At 37.0% G+C, this 25,288-nt stretch overlaps 1 protein-coding gene across 2 annotated transcripts in view; it reads left to right on the forward strand.

The window, feature by feature from the left end:
• Window positions 1–25,288, forward strand: part of plxdc1 (plexin domain containing 1) — a 98,041-nt gene that overhangs the window by 37,364 nt on the left and 35,389 nt on the right. Inside the window, exons 3-5 of one of the 2 annotated variants that reach the window (XM_005156124.6) lie at window positions 6,393–6,536; window positions 13,132–13,201; window positions 21,254–21,376. In XM_005156124.6, coding sequence (XP_005156181.1) covers window positions 6,393–6,536; window positions 13,132–13,201; window positions 21,254–21,376 — 337 coding nt within the window. 2 annotated transcript variants of the gene reach the window in all.

A 25,288-nucleotide genomic window follows, 5' to 3' on the forward strand; every position in this document is an offset into this window, starting at 1 on the left:
AGCTGACAATCACAGAGTGATAGAACAGGCATGGATCAGTGGCAGGCGGCGTAGTTCAGAGTCCAGATATCAGGCGTGGGTCAAGGGCAGGCGGCGTGGTTCAGAGTCCAGATACAAGGTTCCGGGCAGGCAGAAGGCAACTCAGAGTCAGAAACAGTCCAGGATAATACACGGGAGATCAGGCAAGGGAATAACACTCAGAGATGTTAGCCGTGGCAGAACAAGACTTCGCACTGGACTGGTGTGTGTGTGTGTGTGGCTTATATCTGTGAGCGTGGGTCGTTAACTGGATGAGTCTCAGGTGTGTGCGCTTATCAGTTTAAGTGGATGATGTAATGCTAAAAGTCCGGTGATGGTGGCCTCTGCTGGCCAGCGAGGGGAATGACTGGGACTGAGTCGGTGACAATAACCACATACACTGATTCTGCACATTTAACTGATTGCTTCCCTTTATTTTTATATGGGATAAATGTATTGTACTTTATACATTTATAAAGGCTGATGTTGATTATTTTTATTGTACGCTTATAGTCTAATGTTAGCACATATTGCCAAACCACATAGTAAGCCATGTTTCATAAATTTTAATGAAAATAGCCAAGACACCCAGTTGCAGCATTTGAGTCTCTGAGACTTATATGCTGTAACGTACTTCTCTGGTCAGGTATGCATCTCTAACTCTTTGTTGTATATTTACAGTAGCATCTCTGCATTGGCTTACTGATTGTAATTGGCATAATACAATCTTACCTGACAAATAAAATGTTATATTTCATTTATTTTGAATTAGACTGAAATCATTATTACCAGTAAATTTGTATGGACACTTTTGTTGCCCTTGGGTGTTTTACAGCCAGTGTGGATCAAACTAGAGGATCACAAATAAAGAAGCAGGAAGCACTTATTTGTAGGCCTTTAGCTTACTGGCCACTTTTGATCTGGCAAGTTTGCATGGTAAAAGACTGGGTAGACTACCTTTTATTGTCACAGAGCAAACAGTTGGCAGCCAACTGAAAAGGTACTAGTCGCCTCCAAACCTCTGACTAAGAATCCAGCTGGCAAAGCCTAAATGTGGAAGGCATGTGAAACTGGCCACACATGGACTCAGAATGACAATTGGTCCACAATGAAAGAATAACTGAAAGTATAGTGAATCTGAAATAATCAAATGTCCAAATTTATTCACTTTTAATGAATGTAATACATTACTAATTAGAAAAAATATATCATTTTAATGATCACTTGAGAATTGGAGTCAGATTAAATTTGGGAAAAAAATCTTAATAAATTACATAATTATTTTCAAAATTGCTGGGAAAAACTTACACACATTTAACCTTCAACCATGCTGTTACTTTCGTCATTGGGCTAATAGATGGACTTTTACAGTATGAACTGTAACAGTACTTGGCAAATTCACATACATATGTCTTTGCTGCTCCTTCCTTTAATAATAAATGGTCAGTGAATCACACAATGCAGGGTAGGTTATTTTATCAATCTTCAGAACAATGAAAGAAGCAAACACAGCACTAGGTTGGCTATACTGTGGTATTGTTGAGAAAATGAACTTTAACCCTTTATTTCCACAGCTGAATCTCCATCTGTCAGCAATGGTGTAAAGTAACTAATTACAAATACTCAAATTACTGTAATTGAGTAGTTTTTTCTCAGGAATTGTAATAGTTTTATAAATGTGCATTTTTAGTGCTGTATCTGTACTTTTACTCCACTACTTTTCTTCAACCTGTCGTCACTACTTTATTTTTTTCTGTCTATGAGGATTAGAAAAATCAGTCCTGTGATTCCTGTCCTATCGGATTGCACATAGAAGGAAAATCGCATCATAATGTACCACCTCAAGATTTGGGCACTTTATACTGTAAATGCAGCCAACCTTTTGGAAGCATTGATCCAGAGACTGTCAAGTTGCATATCACTGATGAGAAGATGACCGATATTTACTGTATGTTGACAAAATGGCCTTAAACACCCAGCAGGCATAAGATGTCAACATGATGTCAGATTGACGTTGTACCCTAATGTCATGGTAGTTGGATTTTTTTTTTTTTGGAAATGAAAATAGGGTTGACATTAGAACTGAATGTCAGGCCAACGTCAATGTCCAACCTAAAACCAACCAAATATCAATGTCTTATGATGTTACAGCTTGACGTTATTTGTGATGTTACCACTATGACATCTATCAGATGTTGGATTTTGGTTGCCATACCTGATGAATAAATGTCAGTATTTGACGTCAATATTACGTTGGTATAAGATGTTGGCTCGACATTGGATTTTGGTCACTTTCTAACAACCTAAAATCAACCAATTATCAACGTCATTTGATGACATTATTGGACATCAAAATAATGTTGTCCTTAGACGCTGGTTAGACATTGAATTTTAGTCACCTGAAATCACAACCTAAATCTAACCTAATATTAACTTCTTATGAAGTTGTGTGCCTGCTGGGCAATAACTAAATTCACTACAGAATATTACGTTTACACACATCCACAAATTACATGTAAACGCATCAGCTTTTCACGTCGTAATACTCACTACTCTTGAGCACTTTTGAAAGGGCTACTTTTTACTCATACTTTGAGTAATATTTACAACAGATACTTTTACTCTACTTGCACTACATTTTTAGGTAAGTAATGGTACTTTTATTTGAGTATGATTTTTCAGTACTCTTTTCACCACTGTCTGTCAGTGATCGTCATGATCAGGCCAGTTATCCTCACACTCAGATAGAGTTTGAAGGGAAAGGGGCTTTCACATTTTACCAGATCCGGCACTTATTTGTTAATTATTTTATGAGGAAAGGGGGATATATCTGAAATAAGTGGAGGTGACAACAAAGGGTCAGATCCAGAATGCAGCTTTTATTAGGATAGTCAGACAGGCAAAGTTAAAAAAAAAAAAAAAAAAAACAGACGGTTGCATGAAGTTTAGTCTTAGCCTCAGAGGTCATGATAAGCACAGCCCACAGACCTGTGGCTAAACCTCTGATGCATATGGCACACTTATCTGAAAACAATTTTGCCAATAGTCAGTCATCCTCTGATTGATTTAAAAATACAGGAGTTTCCTCAGTTGAGTGTGCAGCAATTTTTATAGGCCCACCTAGAAATAAGTCTGAGCAGATAAAAAGCTGGGACATTTATTGATGACAGTGACTGGACAGGGTCCAGCGTGTATTTTTAAGGCTTGATTGTGTTTATGGGGTGCAAAACAGTCTGTCCTCATGTTTCATTTGAAACAAAAAAAAAAATATCCTGTTATTTATTCACATATCTTACTTTAATTATATACTGCTACTCAGTTAACATAAAAATGACTATCATATTTCAGCTAACATAATGTGCTGTGATTTGCGGTTCTGCTCAACTTGACCAGGAAGTGACACACTTCTTCTAGCATGCGCTAGTTGTGTAACTACTGTTAGTCAGTGTTACTGTTAGCCGTATCAGTTTGAGCCTGAATCAGACAGTAAATTAAGAAGACAAAGCTGAACCTTATGCCTGCTCTCTAAAATAAAATCTGACTCATCTATTTTCGGGTTATAAGCATGAAAAAGTAATATGAAATCTTCACATATCTTTTGCGAGTTCATTATTTAAGATGCATAATTCTAGAAAAGCCTTATAGGAGAGACAAAGTACGTTCATGAGGCACTGGGGGTTTAGACAACGCCAGTGAATCAGGAGGCACTGACAGTTTAGACAATCCTAGAGGGTCAGGAGGCTTTGGTTCAAGAGGCACTGGGAGTTCACACAACCCCAGTGGGTAAGGAGGCTTTGGTTCAGCAAAAAATTACTGTACAGACAATTCAGGAAGTACTGGCAGTTCATATGACCCCAGTGGGTCAGGAGGCTCTGGTTTGGGAAGCACTGGCAGTTCAGACATCCTCAGTGGGTCTGGAAGCTCTGGTTCAGGAGGCACTTAGACTATGGGAAGTCACACACCTCTGGCGGAACTGGGAAGTCTTATGGCTCTGGGGGCGCCGAATGAAGCGGGTAAGCTCAAATGTTCAAGAGGCTTTTTACCTGCGAATAGCGCGATCTATCTGCACGTTCCGCGTCTGGTGTGAACGCAGCATGAGAGGGCATGTCTCGCAGTACATGTGCAAAAGCATCTGCAAATTTATGACCTGCACATCTCGTCTTTACACACAAAGTTAGAGAACACTAGAGTTCACTTCACATGGCACTTATGGTTGAATTATAACAAAAATCTGAACATGACAAGTAAAACATTTATTCTGTGCAGAATGAGGCTAGAAATATAGCCTTTAAAAAGTCCATAAATAGATTTGAATTCAGGGACAACCTAGAGCCTTTAAAAATGACTATGTTATTTCAATATTAAGTCTGGTGTGCACCTGCCAATTTATGCATCATGATACAGTAGTTTTACCCATAGACCCATATTTCACAATTTTCTTTTTTAAATAGATTTTAATTTCCTACAAATTCTCCAACCATTTGTGATAAATAATGGTATAACTCAACATTATTTGTCATAACACTGACCTGCTTTAGCTCATGAACAACTGAGCAGTTTAAAGTGGAAAAGACAGCAATTGTGTTAGGTCGAAGGGCACATTCTAATGTTAAATGCCCTGACCAATATTTACAATTGTTTTAAGAATCTACAGTTTATTAGAACTTAAAATTTGTGTATGTGACTTCATGAGGTAACATTAACAAATTAATAGCAGGGTGGTTCATATTAAACATAACCTGGGAACAAAGTGATCTAAGGTGTTCATGTTTTACCTCTTGTGTCAGGTTTTGGGGTGAAGAAGAAGAGGCAAGGTTCCAAATGTAAAAACCAAGAATTTTAGTCCAGGTAAAAGAAACAAAAATCAATTTATACAACCCAGTGGAGGTTGGGAAAAACAGTTAATACATTAACTGAAATGACATGACAATTTAACATGATACGACTCAACTTGGCTTCTTGACAGATTAACAAAAGGCAACAGACCAGCACAGGACAGACCACACTGGGAGAATAAATAGGAAAAGCAAACCATTAACTTGACAAGAGGGCAGGTAAACATTATGATAAATAATAGGAAAACAAGGTGGCAGGGACAAGACATCAGACTAACAAAGACCATGAAATGGGACTAGATAACATCACACAATATATCATCACATGGTTGTGTGTAAACAGCCACACTCTGCCACAGCCAAGACCGCGCTCATACAAAGATGGAGACAAAAACACAAGATACGAGTGCCCAGTAGATACTCTAGCCCAGGACAACGTACAAGACAAGATAGGACTGGTATCTGGACTTCACCACCAATACAAGATTTAACAAGACCGAAGTCCTGAAGTCCATATCATGTGTAGAGTTCTGTGTTTATAGAAATAAACATTTGATTCCTAAAATTGTAAACAAAGACGTGGTCTGAGGCGTGGGTTTTTAAAATTTGAAAATGCATGTTTAATATCATGTGTATGTATGATAATAACATTTTCAGTCCCTGGCCTAGACATTGTGTCCATGACTTCACAAGGTATCAAATTTACATTTACAAGTACATTACATTACATTTACAATGTTGCCTGGATTTATCATAATGAGAAAAAAAAGATCAAATGGGTTTTTCCCACTAGTGTCCAATTTAAAAAATAAACATTTAATTCAGGTGAACTGTGTCATAATTATAAATCTGATTTACCTACTTCTTTGCCTTTGAGTAAACGAAAAAGGTGGACCGCAACATGCCGTCTGACTGTTAATGGAGGTGTGGCCTTTAAATATTTGAAAATACACTTATGTTTCACACTTTCAAATAACAACAGCAGTGTTTTTAATTACCATGTAGTGTTAAATAATGCTAATACTGTTGATTTTGCACCAACCTTGAAAATTTAACACCAGGGATTTTTGCTGTGTAGTCATTAGTAATTTGTATCTTTGATGAGTGCTGTTTAAGTTATATGACATATTTTAAGTCTTGATTGAAATTCCTGACATATATAGTTTCTATCTAAGGAGATATTTTTCTTTGTACTTTTTGTAGAACCTTTAATAGAAAATACAGATTTGAAATGAATTCATAGTTTACAAATTTGTTGGGATTACCCTGTATGCAATGTCTAAGCAGTATTAAACTGTTCAAAGTAACACAGACATCACAGGTCCTTTTAATAGGATTTCAAAATCTGCCATTACCACGAACAGAAATACCCCTGCAATAACACTTTAATAGAAAAGTAATGTCCGATACCGATTCTGGAACTTTTCTTTCTTTCTATTGAATTCTTCTTTGTTTTTTTCTGAATATTTTTCTTTGATCATCCCTGATATTTTTATGGCTTAATACATCATTCACATAATGTCTTTATTTTTCTTTTAGGAAGACTCTCAGAGGTACTACTCCTGGTGCAGTTTTGGTCCTGGTGAAAATCGAACAAAGAATCTTTGGATGGATCTTGATTCAGTGCATCTAGGACCTGTCAGAGTGCATTCTATCTTATCTAGCACACACCGACAAGCATCGGTGAGACAACCATACATTGTCTTGTATTCTTGCTGAAATATGTACTTAGCTAACATGGGCCAATAAAACAAAATTTATTAATCTGGATTATGTTGACTTGAGAAATATGAACTAAAATATAAATACAGCACTTTGTTTTTTTTCCCTATTTTTCACGAGCTGAGCTCAAAGCTCCAAAACATTATGTACACAAAAGGTCTTTTCTCAAATATTGTTCACTTTGTCTGAATATGTGTTAGTGAGCACATCTCTTTTGCTGAGATAATCCACCCACCTCACAGTGGCATATTAGGATGATGATTTGACAGCATGATTTTTACACAGCTGCGCCTTATGCTTGCCACAGTAAAAACCCTCTTAAAAAATAAAAAAAAATTCTAAAAAGTACTACAATAAAACTGATGTAATTATTAAAAATAGTGTATAGCTGATAATAAGTGTATTGAGTTAAACTCTGAACCCTTGCCTTCCTTGGTTTTGATAGATTGTGAACTGGTGGATGCACTATTTGTCATATGTTAAATATGCAATATGGCTTCCTTCCTGAGCTGGCTTCATTGCTGCAAGTAGTTTTCTCCTTCTTTGCCGGATGCATTCAGAGAAGTCTTCAGTAATAAAGATGCCATAACCCTTCAAGTAGTTTGCGTTATAGTACTGCAAGTTTGTCTTTTAGCCACAAAAATTAAACAATCGGTTGTGGCTTCTCTACTGATGCCATGGATTACCCAACTCTGAGAGCCCAATCCAACTCTATATTCCGGTGGTCAAGTTGCAGTTTTCTCACTTTTTTTCAGATTCAGACATCACTTCTCTAGGAGACTCATTAATGCCACTTACAACAATAATGTGATGTCTTAATTAGCCTTTAATATATTCGGTATCGTCTGAAATTGTAATGAAACTCCTGCATATTGTGTTCACATCTGTTCTGGTTTCATTACAGTTCATAGACAGGTTTTTTTCAGGAGTCATTTCTTGACTCACCTTAAAATCATATCATCTATATTATCATATCAGCCATAAAATCACCTTCCATCAATCTTCCTGATGAAGAGTCAACTATGATTTGCATGCAAGTCCATTACCATGAGATCCATACTGCTGGAAAAAAAATCATAATTACCACCAGTTTAAAAAATATTGGCTTGCTGATTGACTCCATCCAGGTACAACAGAATACCACTTTAACATACATTGCTATTTTGCCCTCTTTTCTAACATGATCTGTCCTATTAACATGCCCATCAATGTGATCATTTTGTTTGCAATTGATGATTTCAGCCGTGTTTCTGATGTAACTGTGATGTCACAATCAGTTGAAATTGCCCAGACGCGAACATCATCAATTTTATTAACTAAACTTCCCACATTTTGTTGGATGATACATAGCCCACTACTTATTTTTAGATAATCTGGATTTTCAATTTGTAGCAGTTCAGGACCTGGATTCATGGGTGATTGTTACCTGATAAAAGAAGTAGAATAATTAACACTGGTTTCTTAACTTGAGTAGTTCGCCATCTTTGTGTACAACCAGCTGACGAGACAAACTGCCGTACACATGTTGTCCCTATGCTCTCATATGCCAATGCAGTAGCTTAAGATACTCTCTATGAAGCATTGTTAGGACATCATTAGTTTGTGAGTAATCTTCTTCTTCAGTTCCCTAAAGAAGCAGTGTCTCTGCTGGGCCTTTTCAAGTCTCCAAGTCAGCCCTTCTCTATCTGGACTCCAAAAACTGAAAGTTAGTTACCCTTGCTCAACACAGGCCCCACTGATGAAAATCCCCCTGTGAAATGTCACAACACCATAGTGTCGTACACAAATTTAACAGTGGTGTTGCTATGGTGAGCGGGGTAGTCATGGGTGTAAAAACTTTAGAACAGGGGGCTCAGAACACAAGCCTTGAAGGTATGGAGAGAGCACACTTAGGCCGTACTCACACTAGGTACAGTTGCCTCGAACCGGGCCAAAGCATGCTTGCTCCCGTCTCCCCCGACGGCCCGCGCTCACACCATATCGGGCCTTGGCACGCTTACGTCATCGCTGCTGCGCTGTTCAGAAGCGCACTCTATGGCAAGCCTTTTTAGCATTTAAATCTTTGTTCTGACTCCATAAATATATTTAGAGATATCTTTAATTATATTTTGACTAGTAATAATTATAATTCGACTAGTCAGAATAAAAATTAAAGATATCTGCAATTGCAATTGTACTAGTACGAAATCAGATTGGAGATATCTGCAAATATATTATGACTAGTCATATTCCTCTATTGACTTCTATTGAAAAATATTTGCAGATATCTCTAAAGGAGTTTTGACTCGTCACAATTGTAATTAGAGATATCTCTAACTGAGTTTTTACTAGTCATAATACATTTGGAGATGTCTTTAATTCATCATATTTAGAGATATTTACAAATATATTTGAAGATATCTCTAATTAATTTACTAATAGTCGAATTACAGTTGTAGATATCTTGAGTTGGATTTTTGACGAGTCAAAACTTAGTTAGAGATATCTGCAAATATTTTTCAATGGAAGTCAATGGAGGAATGACTAGTCATAATATAGCCTATTTGCAGATATCGCCAATCTGATTTCGTACTAGTACAATTGTAATTGCAGATATCTCTAATTGTCATTCTGACTAGTCGAATTATAATTATGACTAGTCAAAATATAATTAGAGATATCTCTAAATATATTTATGGATAGTCAGAACAAGGTTTAAATGCTAAAACGGCTTGCCATACGCTCTCACCCAGTAGCACAGTGGAGATTTCTCTAGTTATATCGTTTCAGTCGTTTGATATGCCGTCAAATATTTCGCCAAACAGTCCTTAGGGATGCGGGGACACGCAGTCAGATATTTCGCTGAACAGATCCGCCACTTTTGGCGCTCATAAACAGTCATAAAGCTCTCGTGCTGCAGGAATGAGGAGGTCTGCTGAAGGCGCGCAGCTGGCGTGCTGTGAGGAGTTTGCGTCTTTAATAAACTACGGCAGTTTGCGATCACTGAACAGTAAGAATGATTAATAAATCCATATGAAACAGCCCCTTAAAAGACACGTCTCGCTTTCGGTTTCAGGCTTTGGCGCGTTTTGCACTCACACACAAGCGTACCGCGCGAAAGCCCAAGTGATCCGTGCTCAGGCACACCTCTTCCAACCGGGCCAGGGCCGGCCAAGTGAACCGTGCTTGAGCCCGATTCAGCGCACTCACACTTCTCAAACGATCCGGGAAACGGGCCTGGGCACGGTACGGATGGCATAGTGTGAGTAGGCCCTTAGGCCCAATCCCAATTCTACTCCTTAGCCCTTCCCCTTATCCCTACCCCTCGTTTTGAGCGTTCGCGTCAAGGGGTCAGGGTGTGCCAATTCTCTTTACCTTGAAGGCATAGGGCTAAGGGGAAGGGGTGAATAGCCCTTTGAAAGAAGATTTTTCAGGACTACACTCAAAACCAAGGGGTAAGAAAATTTCCCAGACTACACCAGCCACAACGGCAGTATTGCTGAACCCAAGAAGTAAGGAGATCCACAAATTAGTATTTTTTTGTCTGTATTATGAATTTTTACGACAAACAAACATGTGTTTCAATGTATTCATAACCGCGTTTGTGTTTTACCGTCATACTTAAAATAAAATAAAATAAAAAAACACAAAAAAACCCTCTAAATTTCACAATCTATAATTCATAATCATAACTCCTGTATAGCAGTCCCACAACATTCTGACACTCGATGAAACTCGAATACCCTGTCAGAAAAGTCTAGGGACTGGGAATGATTTTTTTACAGTGTCTTCTATAATGTTAGTGTTGTTTTTGTGTGTTTGCATAGATGAATATGGCCACTTTGTAAATGCGCAGTATAGTTATGATCTTATTGCCTCATTAGAGCATTATGATAACATAATATATGTCTTCAGTGATGTTCTGAAGATAAATACCAAAAAATAGCACAACTGGAATAACTACAGCAGTCGCCATCGTCTGATCTCATATGAAGCAAGAGATAGGATGACATATAATGACGTGTGCAGGTGCTGTCCCAATTTTAGGGGTAAATTTTAAAGCCCTTTCCCTTAACCTTCGGTTGTAAAGGCCAAGGGAAGGGGTTTGGGGTACAAAAATAGAATTGAGATTGGGCCTTAGTGTCTTAAAATGGAAGGTTTTTCAATGAGCTCAAGAAGCTTTCACATAGAGCATGCTGAGATGCAAGAAGTATATAATCTACAGAAAAATTAATATAATTTTGTAACTGAAAACAAAGCTTTGTCTATAATCAACTTCAAAGAAATGTGCAATTTATATATATTTTTTCCATGTTTGCTTGGTCTTACTACAAGCTTGTTAAGCCGGATATTTGAGTTTTGACAGAGTGGATTTATTTATTTATTTATTTATTTTTTGTATGGCTTGTGGGCCAGTGACATCTAAAACACCCAGCTACGCAGAATTTAAATGTGCAGTTTCACATTTAAACATTAAATGCTCATTCTTTCATTTCTCTTATTGATCATTGTAATTTAGCAAATGTACCAATGGAGAACCTAATTTTTTGGTAAATAGTCAGGGTAGTATATTAAGATAGTATTGTAAAAGATGTTTGTTTTTATTTATGCAGTTCATTGTAGCGGTAGCTCACATTTATACATTTGTGTAAATTGAAAATGTGAAGAAATACATACTCATAGTAGCCTACATGTGATTTAGGTGATTTCATGTACTGTAATTCAGTTTCGTAAACACTCTAAAACAGTTGTGTCCAAACTTGGCCCTGGAGGGCCGGTGTCCTGCAAAGTTTAGTTCCAACCCCAATTAGACACATCTGGGTTAGCTAATCAAGCTCTTACTAGGCTTTCTAGAAATATCCTTGCAGGTGTGTTGAGGCAAGTTGCAGCTAAAATCTGCTAGACACCGGCCCTCCAGGACTTAGTTTAAACATACTGCTCTAAAACACTGGTGTCAAAGTCCTGGAGTTCCTGGGGCAGCCGCGACTTTGCACAGTTTAGATCCAACCCTAATTAAACACACCTGATCAAACTATTTGAGTGCTTTTGGCTTGTTTATTACCTACATTTGAGTGTGTTAAAGCATGGCTGGAAGTGAGCTATGCAGGGCAGTGGCCGTCTAGAAATTGAGTTTGATACCCCTGCTCTAAAACAAGAAGACACATTTTTAACATTTCTACCTATCTTAAAATATTCAATATGGGAGCAATAAATGGTTCTTTTGATAATGCACTGCTTGAGCATTTCCACTCAACTTCCATATGATGTATTACTAAGAAAGCAACATTCAGATATTTAAACCCTGATATAAAAAAGACAAGCAAAACTAGTAATCAATTAACTCTGAATATATGTACAAGCCAGAATGCAATTGTCTCTATTCCCCCGATGGCCCGAGTTTACGTCACATTTTTTTCACACTTGGGTCATGACCATAAAGCAATTTTTCTCCTTACAGTTTTACAGCATGTTGAAAGACAGAAAAAATTACTTTCACAAACTGGACTAATGCAAGTAATAACAAGCTGCAAAGCTGTTTTGACTTTACAAACTGGCATTTGTGATAGCTTGGATTTGAATGATCAGGTTCTTGTTTCTAATTATATTCATTTTTGTGTTGAGTCGATCGAACTTATAAAAGACTCTGTTTCCAAATGACAAATTATGGATAAATAAAGAGCTTAAAAATGTTCCTAATAAGCATAAATGAGTATTCTTATCAGGTACCACTGAGGAAAGAACAACAATGTGATGAGATGACTTTTCCGTTTGTGATAATACAGTGCTCTTACGGACAATACGGAAAGTATTTAGACCCCCTTAAATTTTTCACTCTTTGTTATATTGCAGCCATTTGCTAAAATCATTTAGGTTCATGGTTGCACTACGCAGGTCATAGTTTTTGACCTGACATACATGGCTGCATTGCACATAAAGCTATGTTCACTGAATGAAACTGCCATTGAATTAGTAAAATTAATTTAAATGTTATTTTTATTTTATCAGTGTCAATGATTATTACAATAATTATTATTAATATTATTATAACCTTTATTTTACCTGGAAAGACACATTGAGATAAAAAAAGTCTCTTTTACAATACATGAACTTTGAGACAGGAACTTTGAGATAACTTTTAATTCTCAATCAGGTGTCAGGCAGTTAGATTGCTCAATGCAAAAACCCTAAAGCAGCATTAATCTTGTTAAAGAATTGTGAAACACACAGAAACCGTAAAGTGTACAGCTGCGCATCTGTGGTAAACTTCATAGCATGTGTAAATACTATCCCAGGTGATTGTGGTGAAATTACATTTTAAAATAAAAGCCATGGCACACTAATATTTATTATTTACACTCATTGTTGTTGTTGTTATTATTATTATTATTGTTATTAATAGAAGTAATAATTAATGTTGAGCTTGTGAAAATGGTCCAAAAACAAAAAAGATGCATTTATGTTTAGATTGTTTGTTTGTTTTGTTTTGTTCTTGCCATTTTAACTCACTGCCTACATTTCTTGTTTTTCTCTCCTACTCTTGTTTTTTTCTTAAACATCCTCCTGGTCTCTTCATTAGCGAGTGGCACTAACCTTTGACTTCCCTTTCTATGGACACCAAGTGAGACAAATCACCATAGCAACTGGAGGTAAACGTTTCCTTTTTCTTGTTTATCAAACCGTCTAAAACAGGGGTCACCAATCTCGTTCCTGGAGGGCCGGTGTCCCTGCAGGGTTTAGCACCAACTCTCCTCAACACACCTGCCTGGATGTTTCAAGTATACCTAGTAAGACCTTGATTGGCTCGTTCAGGTGTGTTTGATTAGGGTTGGAGCTAAAATCTGCAGGACACTGGCCCTCCAGGAACAAGTTTGGTGATCACTGGTCTAAAACATGTCACACTATATTTCGTTGGCCGTAGTATAAAAATACAGCTAAAAAAATGTTTCTTGAATTGGATCAGTTGTTATTTGTTTATGTTTCACTCATCTAACAAATGATAAGAGATTTTGCTCTTGGACTCATTTCTCAGTAGTTTTTTTTTTTTTTTATCACAATGTCAGTGTTACTTTTGATTTCTCTTTCTATAAAATATTTTTTTCTGATTGATTACAGCCAGAGATTTGTACTAACACCTTTTCGCCATTTACAAAAAGCAAACAGCTAGTAAATATTCACAAAATAGTTTGGTTTGGTGTTTTTTTTTCTTCAGGCGTGTTTCTCAGAGATTATGCACTACGCTTTTCAAGATTAAGTGAATCCAAAGATCAAAATACAATTCAAATTCCCATTTTAACACTGAATTTGCCACCCAGCGAGCACACTTTTTCACAACTGAAACAAGGATTTAGTTTGTTTTAGTGGTGGAATCATACAGAAATTGGTTTATAAAATCTTACCATGCAAGGTAGGCCACCCTGTTGCCAGGAAACTAAATTTGTAAAATGGGAACACAGGTTCATTAGTGTTAGAAGGGTCCAAGACATGGATATCAAAAATGCAAAACTTTATTTCAATAATAAAATTCCAGTTTAAAAAAAGCGGTGTGGTGTAAAAGTGAATGCAATTCTCACACATCAGAAAAGCAGGGTTCAATGAGGGAGTTAATCGATGACTTAATCCCATACCTGTTTTATCAGGTGCAGAAATCTCACTACAAACACACAGCACACCGTTAGGTCAACCATCAAATCGTAGCACTCAGTGACTGAAGGTACAGCACCACACCACATTGGGGTTCGTTCTTCGTACCTCGCTTAAATGATCTAAAAGGATTTGGCCAATCCTGGGTCTGTTAATCTTGAAAACTGATTTCTGCCTCATTTGGTTCCTCAAACAAGATTGCGAATCAGATTAAAATGTCTGGATGAACTGATCTGAGATCGCTGCGTGTGTTGTAAAGGACAGATCTATCGATCACCGAAATCATGATCAGCAATGCAACAATTGGCTGATAGCAAACAATATCAAAAAACAAAATGTCTCACAGAATATGCAACTAAAAGAACACAATTACAATCACAATAATGCAAAGTTCCACTTTTATACATTCTGGGAGAGGAAGTATCATTAAGACCCCTATGACTCATGTGAAACTAATTAACTTGATTACACCAGTTAATTATATTATATTTTCATTTCTTATCTGTTTATATTTTTCTTTTTCTTTTTTATCTCTCCTTTTGTATCTTGCTTTTATAATGTTGAAAAACACATTTGTCAGTCTTGTGGCTGTTATATGTGCCATATAAATTAAGTAAACTTGAAACTTTACAGTTATTAAACTAGAAGAGTAATTTTTTATGTTGATCAAGCCTGAGACATGTTAAGTTTTTTTTTTTTGTTTTTTTTTTAGTTTTAATTTAAAGTAAAAGTTTTAAGGTCATGTCTTGATTTAGTCACACAAACATTACATTTTAGGCAAACAATTGCAACAATTGATAATCCAAGAGACACAAAACATGGCAGAGCAAAGACAGAATAACAATGAAAAGTGTACAAAAATGACATAACTCATTTTAAATGGTACACTATATATATGGTGTGTGTAATGCCTGCAGCTGAGTGAATAATCAGAGTCTGGATTTTCTAGTTCTGAAGTACTGGTTAACTCTGGTGAAGGAAAGAATTTGGCATAGAAGGATGACTGACCACCCTGACTCTGGGATTTGGATTCCTACCTTGCATGTAATGCAAAAACACTAATGAAGACATTTTATTTTTGAACTGATTGCATCCTTGTATGCAACAAGAGAGAAGGTGATATGCTTTGATAGGAGATATTATGTATTATGTTTAAGGACCAAATCTCACTCTAAACCAGTGGCTTAATTTCTGCTTATTTTCAGAATGTGGTGGTTGTTTTATCATTTATTATGATCTCTGAAAAAGGGTTATGATTTGCTCCTTTCTGCCCTTTAGCTGGATTTGTCTGAATAAGTTTATATTTTAATTATGGCTGGGGTTCGTGTTTGTGGAAAAAAGCGCACTCTAAACACAATATTGTTGGTCAATAATATAATTAGTATGGAATTAAAATAAGCACAAAGAACAGTATACTATTCAAAAAGTGTTATGTCTGGTGTAGTTCTAGTTAAATTGAATCTGATTGATTTCAGTTTAGTACAAATGTCACTGCTAAAGTTAAGTTTAATACAAATGTCAAAATTGAAGGCCGATACTCTGAAGAACTGCTCCGCAAAACCACATCTTCTCCAGCCTCAACCAAGCAAGCTAGAGGCAAGGATCCAAAACTCCACAAATTAATGGAAGGGAAGAACAAACCTTTGAAGAAAACAGGCTCGACTGGTATGACCAGTTCTCCACTGGCCAAACATTTTGGCTGAGCTGCAATCTAAACATTGAAGAGCTTGAGAAGGATAATGGTAAAGAATTGTAAAAAAAAAAAAAATTCTTGATAAGTAAAGATTTAATTGTAAATGACACTAAATTAGAAATTTGTTGATTTGTAGGTTAATCAAAACAGCATAGCAAGATAATTTGATAACAGGCATGTGAGAGAGCATGATCAGACAGGAACTATACAAAAAGCTAGAAAACAAACACTGCACAAAACCCTTAGTGTACTCTCTACTCATTGAGAGATATCATCTAAATATACAAATATAAAAAAGTTTAGCATGTCTCTGTTGTGTTCACACCAGACGTGCTATTCATGCATAAATAGATGCATGAACATTTTGTCCGCTGAAGTTCAAAATTTGCTGAACGCTCAACTGGTGCTGCTCAACTCGTGCCGCTTCATTCATGCGAATAACGTAATTTGTGCCACAGGATGTGTAATCGCGTCTTTGTATTCACTCTACATGTAAATCACTTGCGCTTGACGCTTCTTCCGTGTCTAGTGTGAACGCAGCATTAGAACATTTTTAATGAGGGTCTGGAATACAGCAGGGGTATTGACCAGTCCGAACGGAATAACCTGTTATTCAAATTGGCCAAGAGGCATATTAAATTAAGTCTTCCACTTGCCCCATCCCTTAATGCACACCGGATGTTAAACATTATTATATCTAATTTGGTAATTAGAAAAATAATTCTCCTACTGCTCAGGTGTTATAAGAGCCCAGTTTGCTCTAATAGTGCCCCTCAGCTCTTCTGCATTATTGGGTCTGGCATATCCCATCTTCCTCTTTACAATACCCCATAGATTTTCTGTTGGGTTAAGGTCGGGCGAGCTTGTTGGCCATTTAAGAACAGGGATACCATGGTCATTAAACCAGGTACTGCTAGTGGTGGCACTGTGTGTAGGTGCCAAGTCCTGTTGGAAAATAAATTCTGCATCTCCATGAAGTTGGTCAGCAGAAGGAAGCATGAAATGCTCTAAAATGTCCTGGTATATGGGGTGTTTGCCTTGGACCTCATAAAAAACAGCAAAGCAACACCAGCAGATGAAATGGCACCCCAAACCATCACTGACTGTGAAAACTACACTAGACCTCAAGCAGCGTGGACTGTGTTTCTGTTCTCTCTTTCTCCAAACTCTGGGACCCTGATTTCCAAAGAAGATGCAAAATTTACTTTCATCAGAGAACATAACTTTAGACCACTCAGTAACAGTTCTTCAACCCAGACAAGACGCTTATGATGCTGTCTGTTGTTTAAGAGTGGCTTGACACAAGCAGTGCGACTGCGGAAACCCTTGTCTTGCATAAGTCTGTGCATAGTGCTTCGTGAAGCACTGACTCCAGCTGCAGTTCACTCTTTATCAATTTCCCCCTGCATTTTTTAAATAGTTTTTTTTTCCTGAAAGGCCTACTTATAGATCACAGTAATTCATTAGTATGATGTCAGGCCTCCTTTTGGAGGATACATAAAGACTTGCTGTTTTGCTGTCTTGTTTAATGGCACTGCTCAAATCACTGCTGAAAGCAAAAATTTCAATTGCTGCATATACACACTGGAGACGAAATTGCCTACAGTATATGTGAAACAAGCATAACTACTAGCTGACCTCTGTGACAGTAACATGCTACAGTGGAAAGTATTTATAGTGCTTCACTTTGTAACATTCCCTTTACTTACTTAATAATACTGGGTTGCACAGACACTGTCACTGTCAAATAATTCAAACAAAAAATATAAGCAGGAAACCTTATAAAGGTCTGTTAAACTTCTGTTCACATACAGACCCACAAGTTGTGATCATAAAGGGGAAAAAACACTCAAAACACTCTTTCATAACTATCAATCATGTTCGAAAATCAGCAATACAACAACAAAGAAACACATCAATGCAAAACCCAACAAATGGTTCAGGAAGGCATAAATCCGAAACAAACTCAAAATGGTCAAAAATAGTTCAATTATAACCCAGTTCACAAGTCCCAGTAGAAAATAAAAACCGAAAGTGTAAATCAGAATCAATGCGCTGAAATGCAGTAGATGTTTTTTGGTTCTCACTTCAGTTGACACGCTGAAATGCAGTAGATGCTTTTCGGTTCTCACTTAAGTTGACACGCTGAAATGCAGTAGATGCTTTTCAGTTCTCACTTCAGTTGACACGCTGAAATGCAGCAGATGCTTTTTGGTTCTCTCTTCAGTGGACTCGCTGAAATGCAGTAGATGCTTTTCAGTTCTCACTTCAGTTGACACGCTGAAATGCAGCAGATGCTTTTTGGTTCTCACTTCAGTTGACACGCTAAAATGCAGTAGATGCTTTTCGGTTCTCGCTTCAGTTCATTCGCTTCTTGCCATCTCTACCGGGTTTAAACAACGCTGGCTGATGAAAGCATGATGAACAACCAACTAGGGATGCTCAAAATAATCGATTAACCGTTAACCGAATGGGTGCGTTTGTGACCGATTAATGCTATCAGTTAAATGATTAAAATTATTATTTTATATATTTTTAGTTTGACTGCATAAGGGGCCGATTGAATGCGCCTTTGCGTTAAGAGGGGCATCTTTTGCACGCGGCTCATCCCAGAGCAGCAGTTTGTGTTGTCAAGACAACTACAGAGAACTTTTATAGAGCTTGGTTTCCGCTACATTCATTCTTCCATGGCGGGGAACAAAATGCATCCAGCCACAGCTACATTCACATTCAAAACATTCAGTTATTGTTGTTGTTGTTTTTATTAGCGGATTATAATCGCACCAAATTGTATTAAAAGGTAAGTGGATTATAACAGCGCAAACTTTTCTGTAACCGTATTGTGCTGTGCGTGTTTAATCCTTTGGGGTTACGTGCTGACTGACTGACTGACAGGTGCGCGATGCGTGAGCCCAGCAAACACGCAGAAGCTTTCAGTTAAGATGAACACAGTTTCTATAGTTATACTTTATTTAAAAATAAAGTATGACTCTGCATATCTCTGTAATCACTCTATCTTGTTGGAGTTATAGCCGTTTCGCTTTACTTTAGGATGCATTATTGCCGCTCTGAAGGTCTAATCGCTGTTTTAAGTTATCCAGAGCTGGATGAATGTACAAATGCTGAATATCACAATATTATTAAATATTACAATTGTAACAACATAGACAGCAACACTTTTGCACAATCAATACCCAGCTGATTCAGTCGTTTTATAAGAGGACCACGCTCTCCTCTTCTTTTTTCCTTGTCAACATATAAAGGCAGGTGTGCCTCACGTTTTTGGAATGAAAAAAAGCACGTTAGCTGTGGTCGGCCACTTGTTTTACTAAAAGACATACTTAACTTTGCGGGACGATAACGTATAACCCGTGGCTACAGACACATTTGCCAAAGAAGCAAAATGGAAGAAGAATATTGCTGTTTGAAACAGACGTGTTGATGCCAAAAAAAGCGTTGATGTTGACCTGGATCTGCGTCATAAACGCAACAAATTGGCTTTACCTTTTATATTACAGCTTATAAAGCATGTATGCACATTAATGCAATATCATATTTAAACAACAAAACTGTTTACAAAAAGTCAACATATGTGCGCAATGTTGTCTTTTTATCACGCAGCGCGCACTTGAACCGCGAGGGAGAGAAAGGAAACCATCAAGACATATTCTTTAAAGTAATGATTTCTATTAAAAATGTAAAAAGGTTTTGTGATTATAATAATAACAGCGGGGCATTAAATAAATGCATATTTTCTGTGGAGCGGGCAATGAGGAAATCAGCTATTTTTATTTGATAGAAGAAAAAAATTGGAAAAAAACAGCCTATGCCGGTTATTAAAAAGAATCTGTCAGTATTTTCATTTTGTAATATAAATTAATTATTTAAGTGAAAATAATTTAGGGCAGTCCTATTTATTTTATTTAGGTTATTCTGTTCTTCTGTGTTAAACACTGCAGTTGCGTGAAAATGCTCTGTTGTATTGTTCTATTATTAATATGCTAGCATATAAAAATAAATCAGTATTTTAAAATGCAATATTTAATTTGTCGGACACAAAATAGTAATGTTAATTTGTTTAATATAAAATTAATAGTAATCTGACCAGTTAACCGTTAATAACAGATTAATGAGCGGCGGTTGTCGGTTAGCAAAATTAACCGAAATGAGCATCCCTACATCCAACCGCAGCGTGCGTCTTCCATGACTGCCAGTACCACTTCCTTCTCTCTCTTGCTTTTCTTCTCTATGACGCCAAGCCCGCCTTCTTTCCAAGGAACAGATGTCATCCAAAATAAATCGTCACAACTTTTTCCACATTTTTATGTTACAGCCTTATTCCAAAATTAATCTAATTAATTTATTCAATCAAAAAAATTCTACACACAATACCCCATAATGACAATGTGAAAAGCTTAGCACACCTGTCTTTTGGATTTTTTTGTCCATTCCTTTTTGCAGTACCTCTCAAGCTCTATCAGGTTGGATGGGAAGCGACAGTGTACAGCCATTTTCAGATAGAAACATTTTCTTGATGAACTGTCCGACGTGTTGCGCTCACCAGAGGAGATGTTCTCAAAGCACCCGCTCAGAAGTGCCCATACAAGGGAGTGTGTGTACCAGAGTGTGTGTGTGTGTGGTCACGTGATGCATGTTTTCAGCAGTATAGTGTGGACAGACATTTGTTAAATTATGCTAGATGAATTGCCAGTGTGGACGTGGATCATTTTCATTTTTAGTTTTAAAACTAAAGTGTATTAGTGTAAATAGGGCCAAATTTTGCAGGTTAAAGTTGCCAGGATAATATCATAGGCAAACAGGTTAATTAATGGACAAACAATAGCTGAATATTGAAAATATTCCCCTCTCATTTTTTCCAGTTATTTATTTAAAATATATAATGTTACTTGAAACTATAAAATGTGTATATATGAGTTAGCTGTTGACTTCCATTTTTTCTTACTATGGAAGTCAGTGGTCATTAGTAACCAACATTATACAATATTTATTGATTATATACTTTTTTAACTGAACTTTTACTCGTTGTAAATGGTGAGTGTTTGGTGTCAGAATTTTCAGTTTTGAATGACCTATCCTTTTAAGGGTAAGTATATGGTGAATATAGGGTGAAATATCCTTTAATGCATTTTAATTTTTAAAATTGTTGTGCCTCTGCCCCTTAAATGTCTGCACACCTTTTGAATGAAAAAAGTGGGAAAAGAAAAAAAAATGGCTTTACGTTTCCACATTAACCATTTGTGCCGTATGTTGTTATCAAAAAATAAATAAGTAAAACAGAATAACAAGGGGATGGGGCTTATTTTGTAAGACAAATTTCTTTTAAAGTCTGATACTTTTTTTATAGGGTTTATCTTCACTGGAGATATAACACATCGCATGCTGACAGCAACGCAATATATCGCCCCACTCATGGCAAACTTTGATCCAAGTTATTCTAAATACTCTACTGTGCGGTATCTGGACAATGGTAAGTTCAGTTTAATTATATTAATCATGTTAATTTATTTGCAGAAACTCTGATATTGTCTTCTTAGTAGCAGCAGAACTTCCTTTTTGGCCACAAAACCAGAAGAAAACTAATCTGATGTTTCAGATAGTGATGGGGAAGAGAGCTTCAAGGTGTGTTCTATATGTTGAATATATAGGTTTTTATTATTATTATTTGGTTATTTATCGCTTACCTTAACTTACTGTAAGAAATCTCTTTTTATATCCAAACTTGCCTGATCACTCGGGCCCTTATGTTTAAGACATCTTAGTAATGCTCTTAAAAATATTCTTAATCTTTAATTTAAAGGGATAGTTCACACAAAAATACAAGTTCTGTCATAAGGATGCTCATGCTGACCATTTAACCGTTAACCTAAAGGTTTCATTTTTACTGGATTAATGGTATGTTAATTGCTTACTATTATTTTATTTTTTTATCTAAAGTTTTGCTGAATAAAAATGCAACACATATTTGTTAACTTACAGGGCATTAACATGTGCAACTACAATTGCCTACAGACATATTTTGCTAAAGAAGCAAAAAGAAAAGAGTGAAAAGAAGGATATTCCTTATCACAGTTTGACACATACTGTACAGTTAGGTCCATAAAAATTGAGACATCAACACAGTTCTAACAATTTTGGTTCTATACACCAACACAGTAGCTTTGAAATTAAATTACCAATATGTGCTTTAACTGCAGAGTGTCAGCTTAAATGTGCGGGTATTTACAATCAGGTGAATGCTGCAAAAATTACAACAATTTGCATGTTTACCTCCCACTTGTTATGGGACCAAAAGTAATTAGACAATTGGCTTCTAAGCTGTTTCATGGCCAGGTGTGTGTTGTTTCCTCATCATCCCAATTACAATTAGCAGATAAAATGTCCAGAGTTTATTTCGAGTATGCTATTTGCATTTGAAATCTGTTACTGTCAACTCTCAAGATGATATCCAAAGAACTTTCATTATCAGTCAAGCAAGCCATCATTAGGCTGAAAAAAAAAGAGATCGCAAAAACATTAGCTGTGGCCAAAACGACTATTTGGAACATTATTTATAAGAAAAAAGCAACCAGTGAGTTTAGCAACACCAAAATACCTGGGGCCTCATGTATCAACACTGCGTACGCGCAAAAACTTTGCGTACATTAGTTTCACGCTCACGTTTGGATTTACTAACGATGAAATGAAAGTGAGAATGTGCGTTGGTCCACGTCAACTTCATGCCGGATGTGCATTTCTTATGTGTTTTTTTTTTTTCCATTGGGGACTCCTAGAGGCAATTGTGTTAAATTGCACACTACAAAGTACCTTTAAGCTGTGCAATGGCAGCTGTATGAGACGGGATCATCCGCATGTCTAGCAGGTATATAAGATTTCCATACCCTGCAGTTGATCAGCCAAACATTAAAGCGCACTTTGCTGCTATTGCCAGTTTTCCCAATGTAATCAGAGCGATCTAATGCACGCACATTGCTATAAAGGTGCCATCTAAAGATGAATTTGCATAGGCTATGTAAATTGGCTTCGTGAAGTGAAGTTTATTCATAAACTAATTTTGAGAGGATCACATGCTTATGATTGACACGGCTGGCCCCGAGTCAAGCTAATGTACGAACCACCAATCAGACTACTCCTAACCAAGTATAAATAACCAAACACCTTACCTTTAGTCATCTTCGTCTTGAAGAATCCCCACTTCCACCCCTTCGCCTCCTCCTTTGTCTACAGGGCAGCACGGCGGCCCAGTGGCTAGCACTGCAGCCTCACAGCAAAATGCCTCCGGTTCGGGCATCTACCCAAACGGTCAGCATTTTCGTGTGGAGTTCATGTTCTCCCCGTGCTTGCGTGGGTTTTCCCCGGGTCCTCCGGTTTCCTCCCACACTCCCAAAAACATGACTCTAAGTAAATTGACTAATCCAAATAAGCACCAAATTTGATTCAATTCTGTCAGCAACGCATCACCTTAGCAACCCTCACGCAGCAGGAGGGAGGGGGGTTCTCGAGATCTACCCGAGCTCAAACTCCCCTCTCGCCCTGCAACGGGAGGGAGCCCCGGGCTCTCATGAGCTCGGGGCTCTCTCCCGGGACAGCATGCCAAACTAGCTTATTACCAATCATCAGCTAAGTGTGAACTCTTGAATTTGTTCGTACGCAATGTTTTAGTATGAATTCAACGCAAGTCTTCGTACATGAGGCTCCTGGAAATTCATAGAAACATCTGTGGTAGACAACCAAAGAATTTTTTCCCTGGTGAAGAAAACACCCTTTGCAGCAGTTACCCAGATCAAGAACACTCACCAGAAGTTAGGTGTATGTTTGTCAATGTCAACAATTAAGAGAAAACTTCACCAGAGAAAATACAGAGGGTTCACCACAAGATGTTAACTCAAAAACAGAAAGGCCAGATTAGAGTCCTAAAAAAAGTCTTCACAGTGCTGGAAAAACATCCTATGGACAGATAAAATTAAGATCAACGTGTAACAGTGGGATGGGAAGAGAAGAGTATAGAAAAGAAAGGGAACTTATGATCAGCACTAAAGCATTGTGGTAGTAGTGACTTGGCGTGGCCATGTATGGCTGTTAATGGAACTGGTTCTCTCGTATTTATTGATGCTGTAATTGCTGACAAAAGCAGCAGGATGAATTCTGAAGTGTTTCAGGCAATATTTTCTGCTCATGTTAAGCCAAATGCTTTAGAACTCATCTTATGGTGCTTCACAGAGCAGAGGGACAATAACCCAAAGCACACTGCAAAAGCAACCAAAGAAATGTTGAAGGGAAAAAAGTGGAATGTTATGCAATGGCCAAGTCAGCCACTTGACCTGAATCCGATGGAGCATGCATTTCACTTGTTAAAGAAAAAACTAAAGGGAAAATGTCCCAAGAACAATCAGGAACTGAAGACAGTTGCAGTACTGCTTTGGCAGAGCAACTCAAGTTCTCAAGTCTGAGGGTTCTCTTATAAAGAATTACAGTTATTAAAAGTGCTTATAAAAGATCCATTTATAAAATAACCTATATAATGCAAGAATTACAGCAGAGCATTAATTATTTTCTCTGGAGCAATAAGAGCAATAAATTTGAGGTTGCCTACTTTTTTATTAGACAGAAAAAAAAATGATTGGATAAAAACAGCCTATGCTTGTTCTTAAAAACGATTCAGTCATGTTTTTTTTAAATAATCTTAATTTGTAATTTTAAGTGAAAAATATTTAGGGCAGGCCAATTTATTTATTTTTTCTATGCTGTTGGAAACTGCAGGTGCATGAAGATAGGTTTTGTATGTTGTTTGCATGTTAAAATCAATATTTTAAAATTTTATTTTGGGTCTGGCATATTAAAAATAGTCACATCAATTATTTTTTTTATTATACAATGATAATTTAAAATTGATCTGAGAAACTTTCATATTAGGAAAAACTAAACTATGGAGGTCAATGGTTACAGGCTTTCAGCTTTCTTCACAATATCATATTTTGTGTTTAACAGAAAAAAAAAGAAACTCATAAATGTTTGGATCCACTTGAGGGAGAGTAAATAGTGAGTCAATGTACATTTTTGGGTGAACTATCACTTTAAGATAGATACTTTTTTTTTTTTTTTTTAAAGAAGGCAAGAGCAGATTTTAGTCTAGGAGGTCTGGTCTACGGTCTAAGACTGACAGAGGTGATGACAGAGGAGGCACTTAATGCCACGTTCCTAGTGCACAGTTTACACTTACAGTGCTTTACAGTAACTCCCCTTGGATGTGATTCGAACTTGATGGTAAGCTGACATTTTACCCTGGATACCGTGGCTCTAGATACATAACAAAGATTTTCTGTCTTCATCACAGATGCAACAGTGAGATGCACAACAACAATTTGTCCTCTTTTAAACTCTG

Source organism: Danio rerio, chromosome 12 (assembly GCF_049306965.1).
Source record: "Danio rerio strain Tuebingen ecotype United States chromosome 12, GRCz12tu, whole genome shotgun sequence".
Lineage (NCBI taxonomy): Eukaryota > Metazoa > Chordata > Actinopteri > Cypriniformes > Danionidae > Danio > Danio rerio.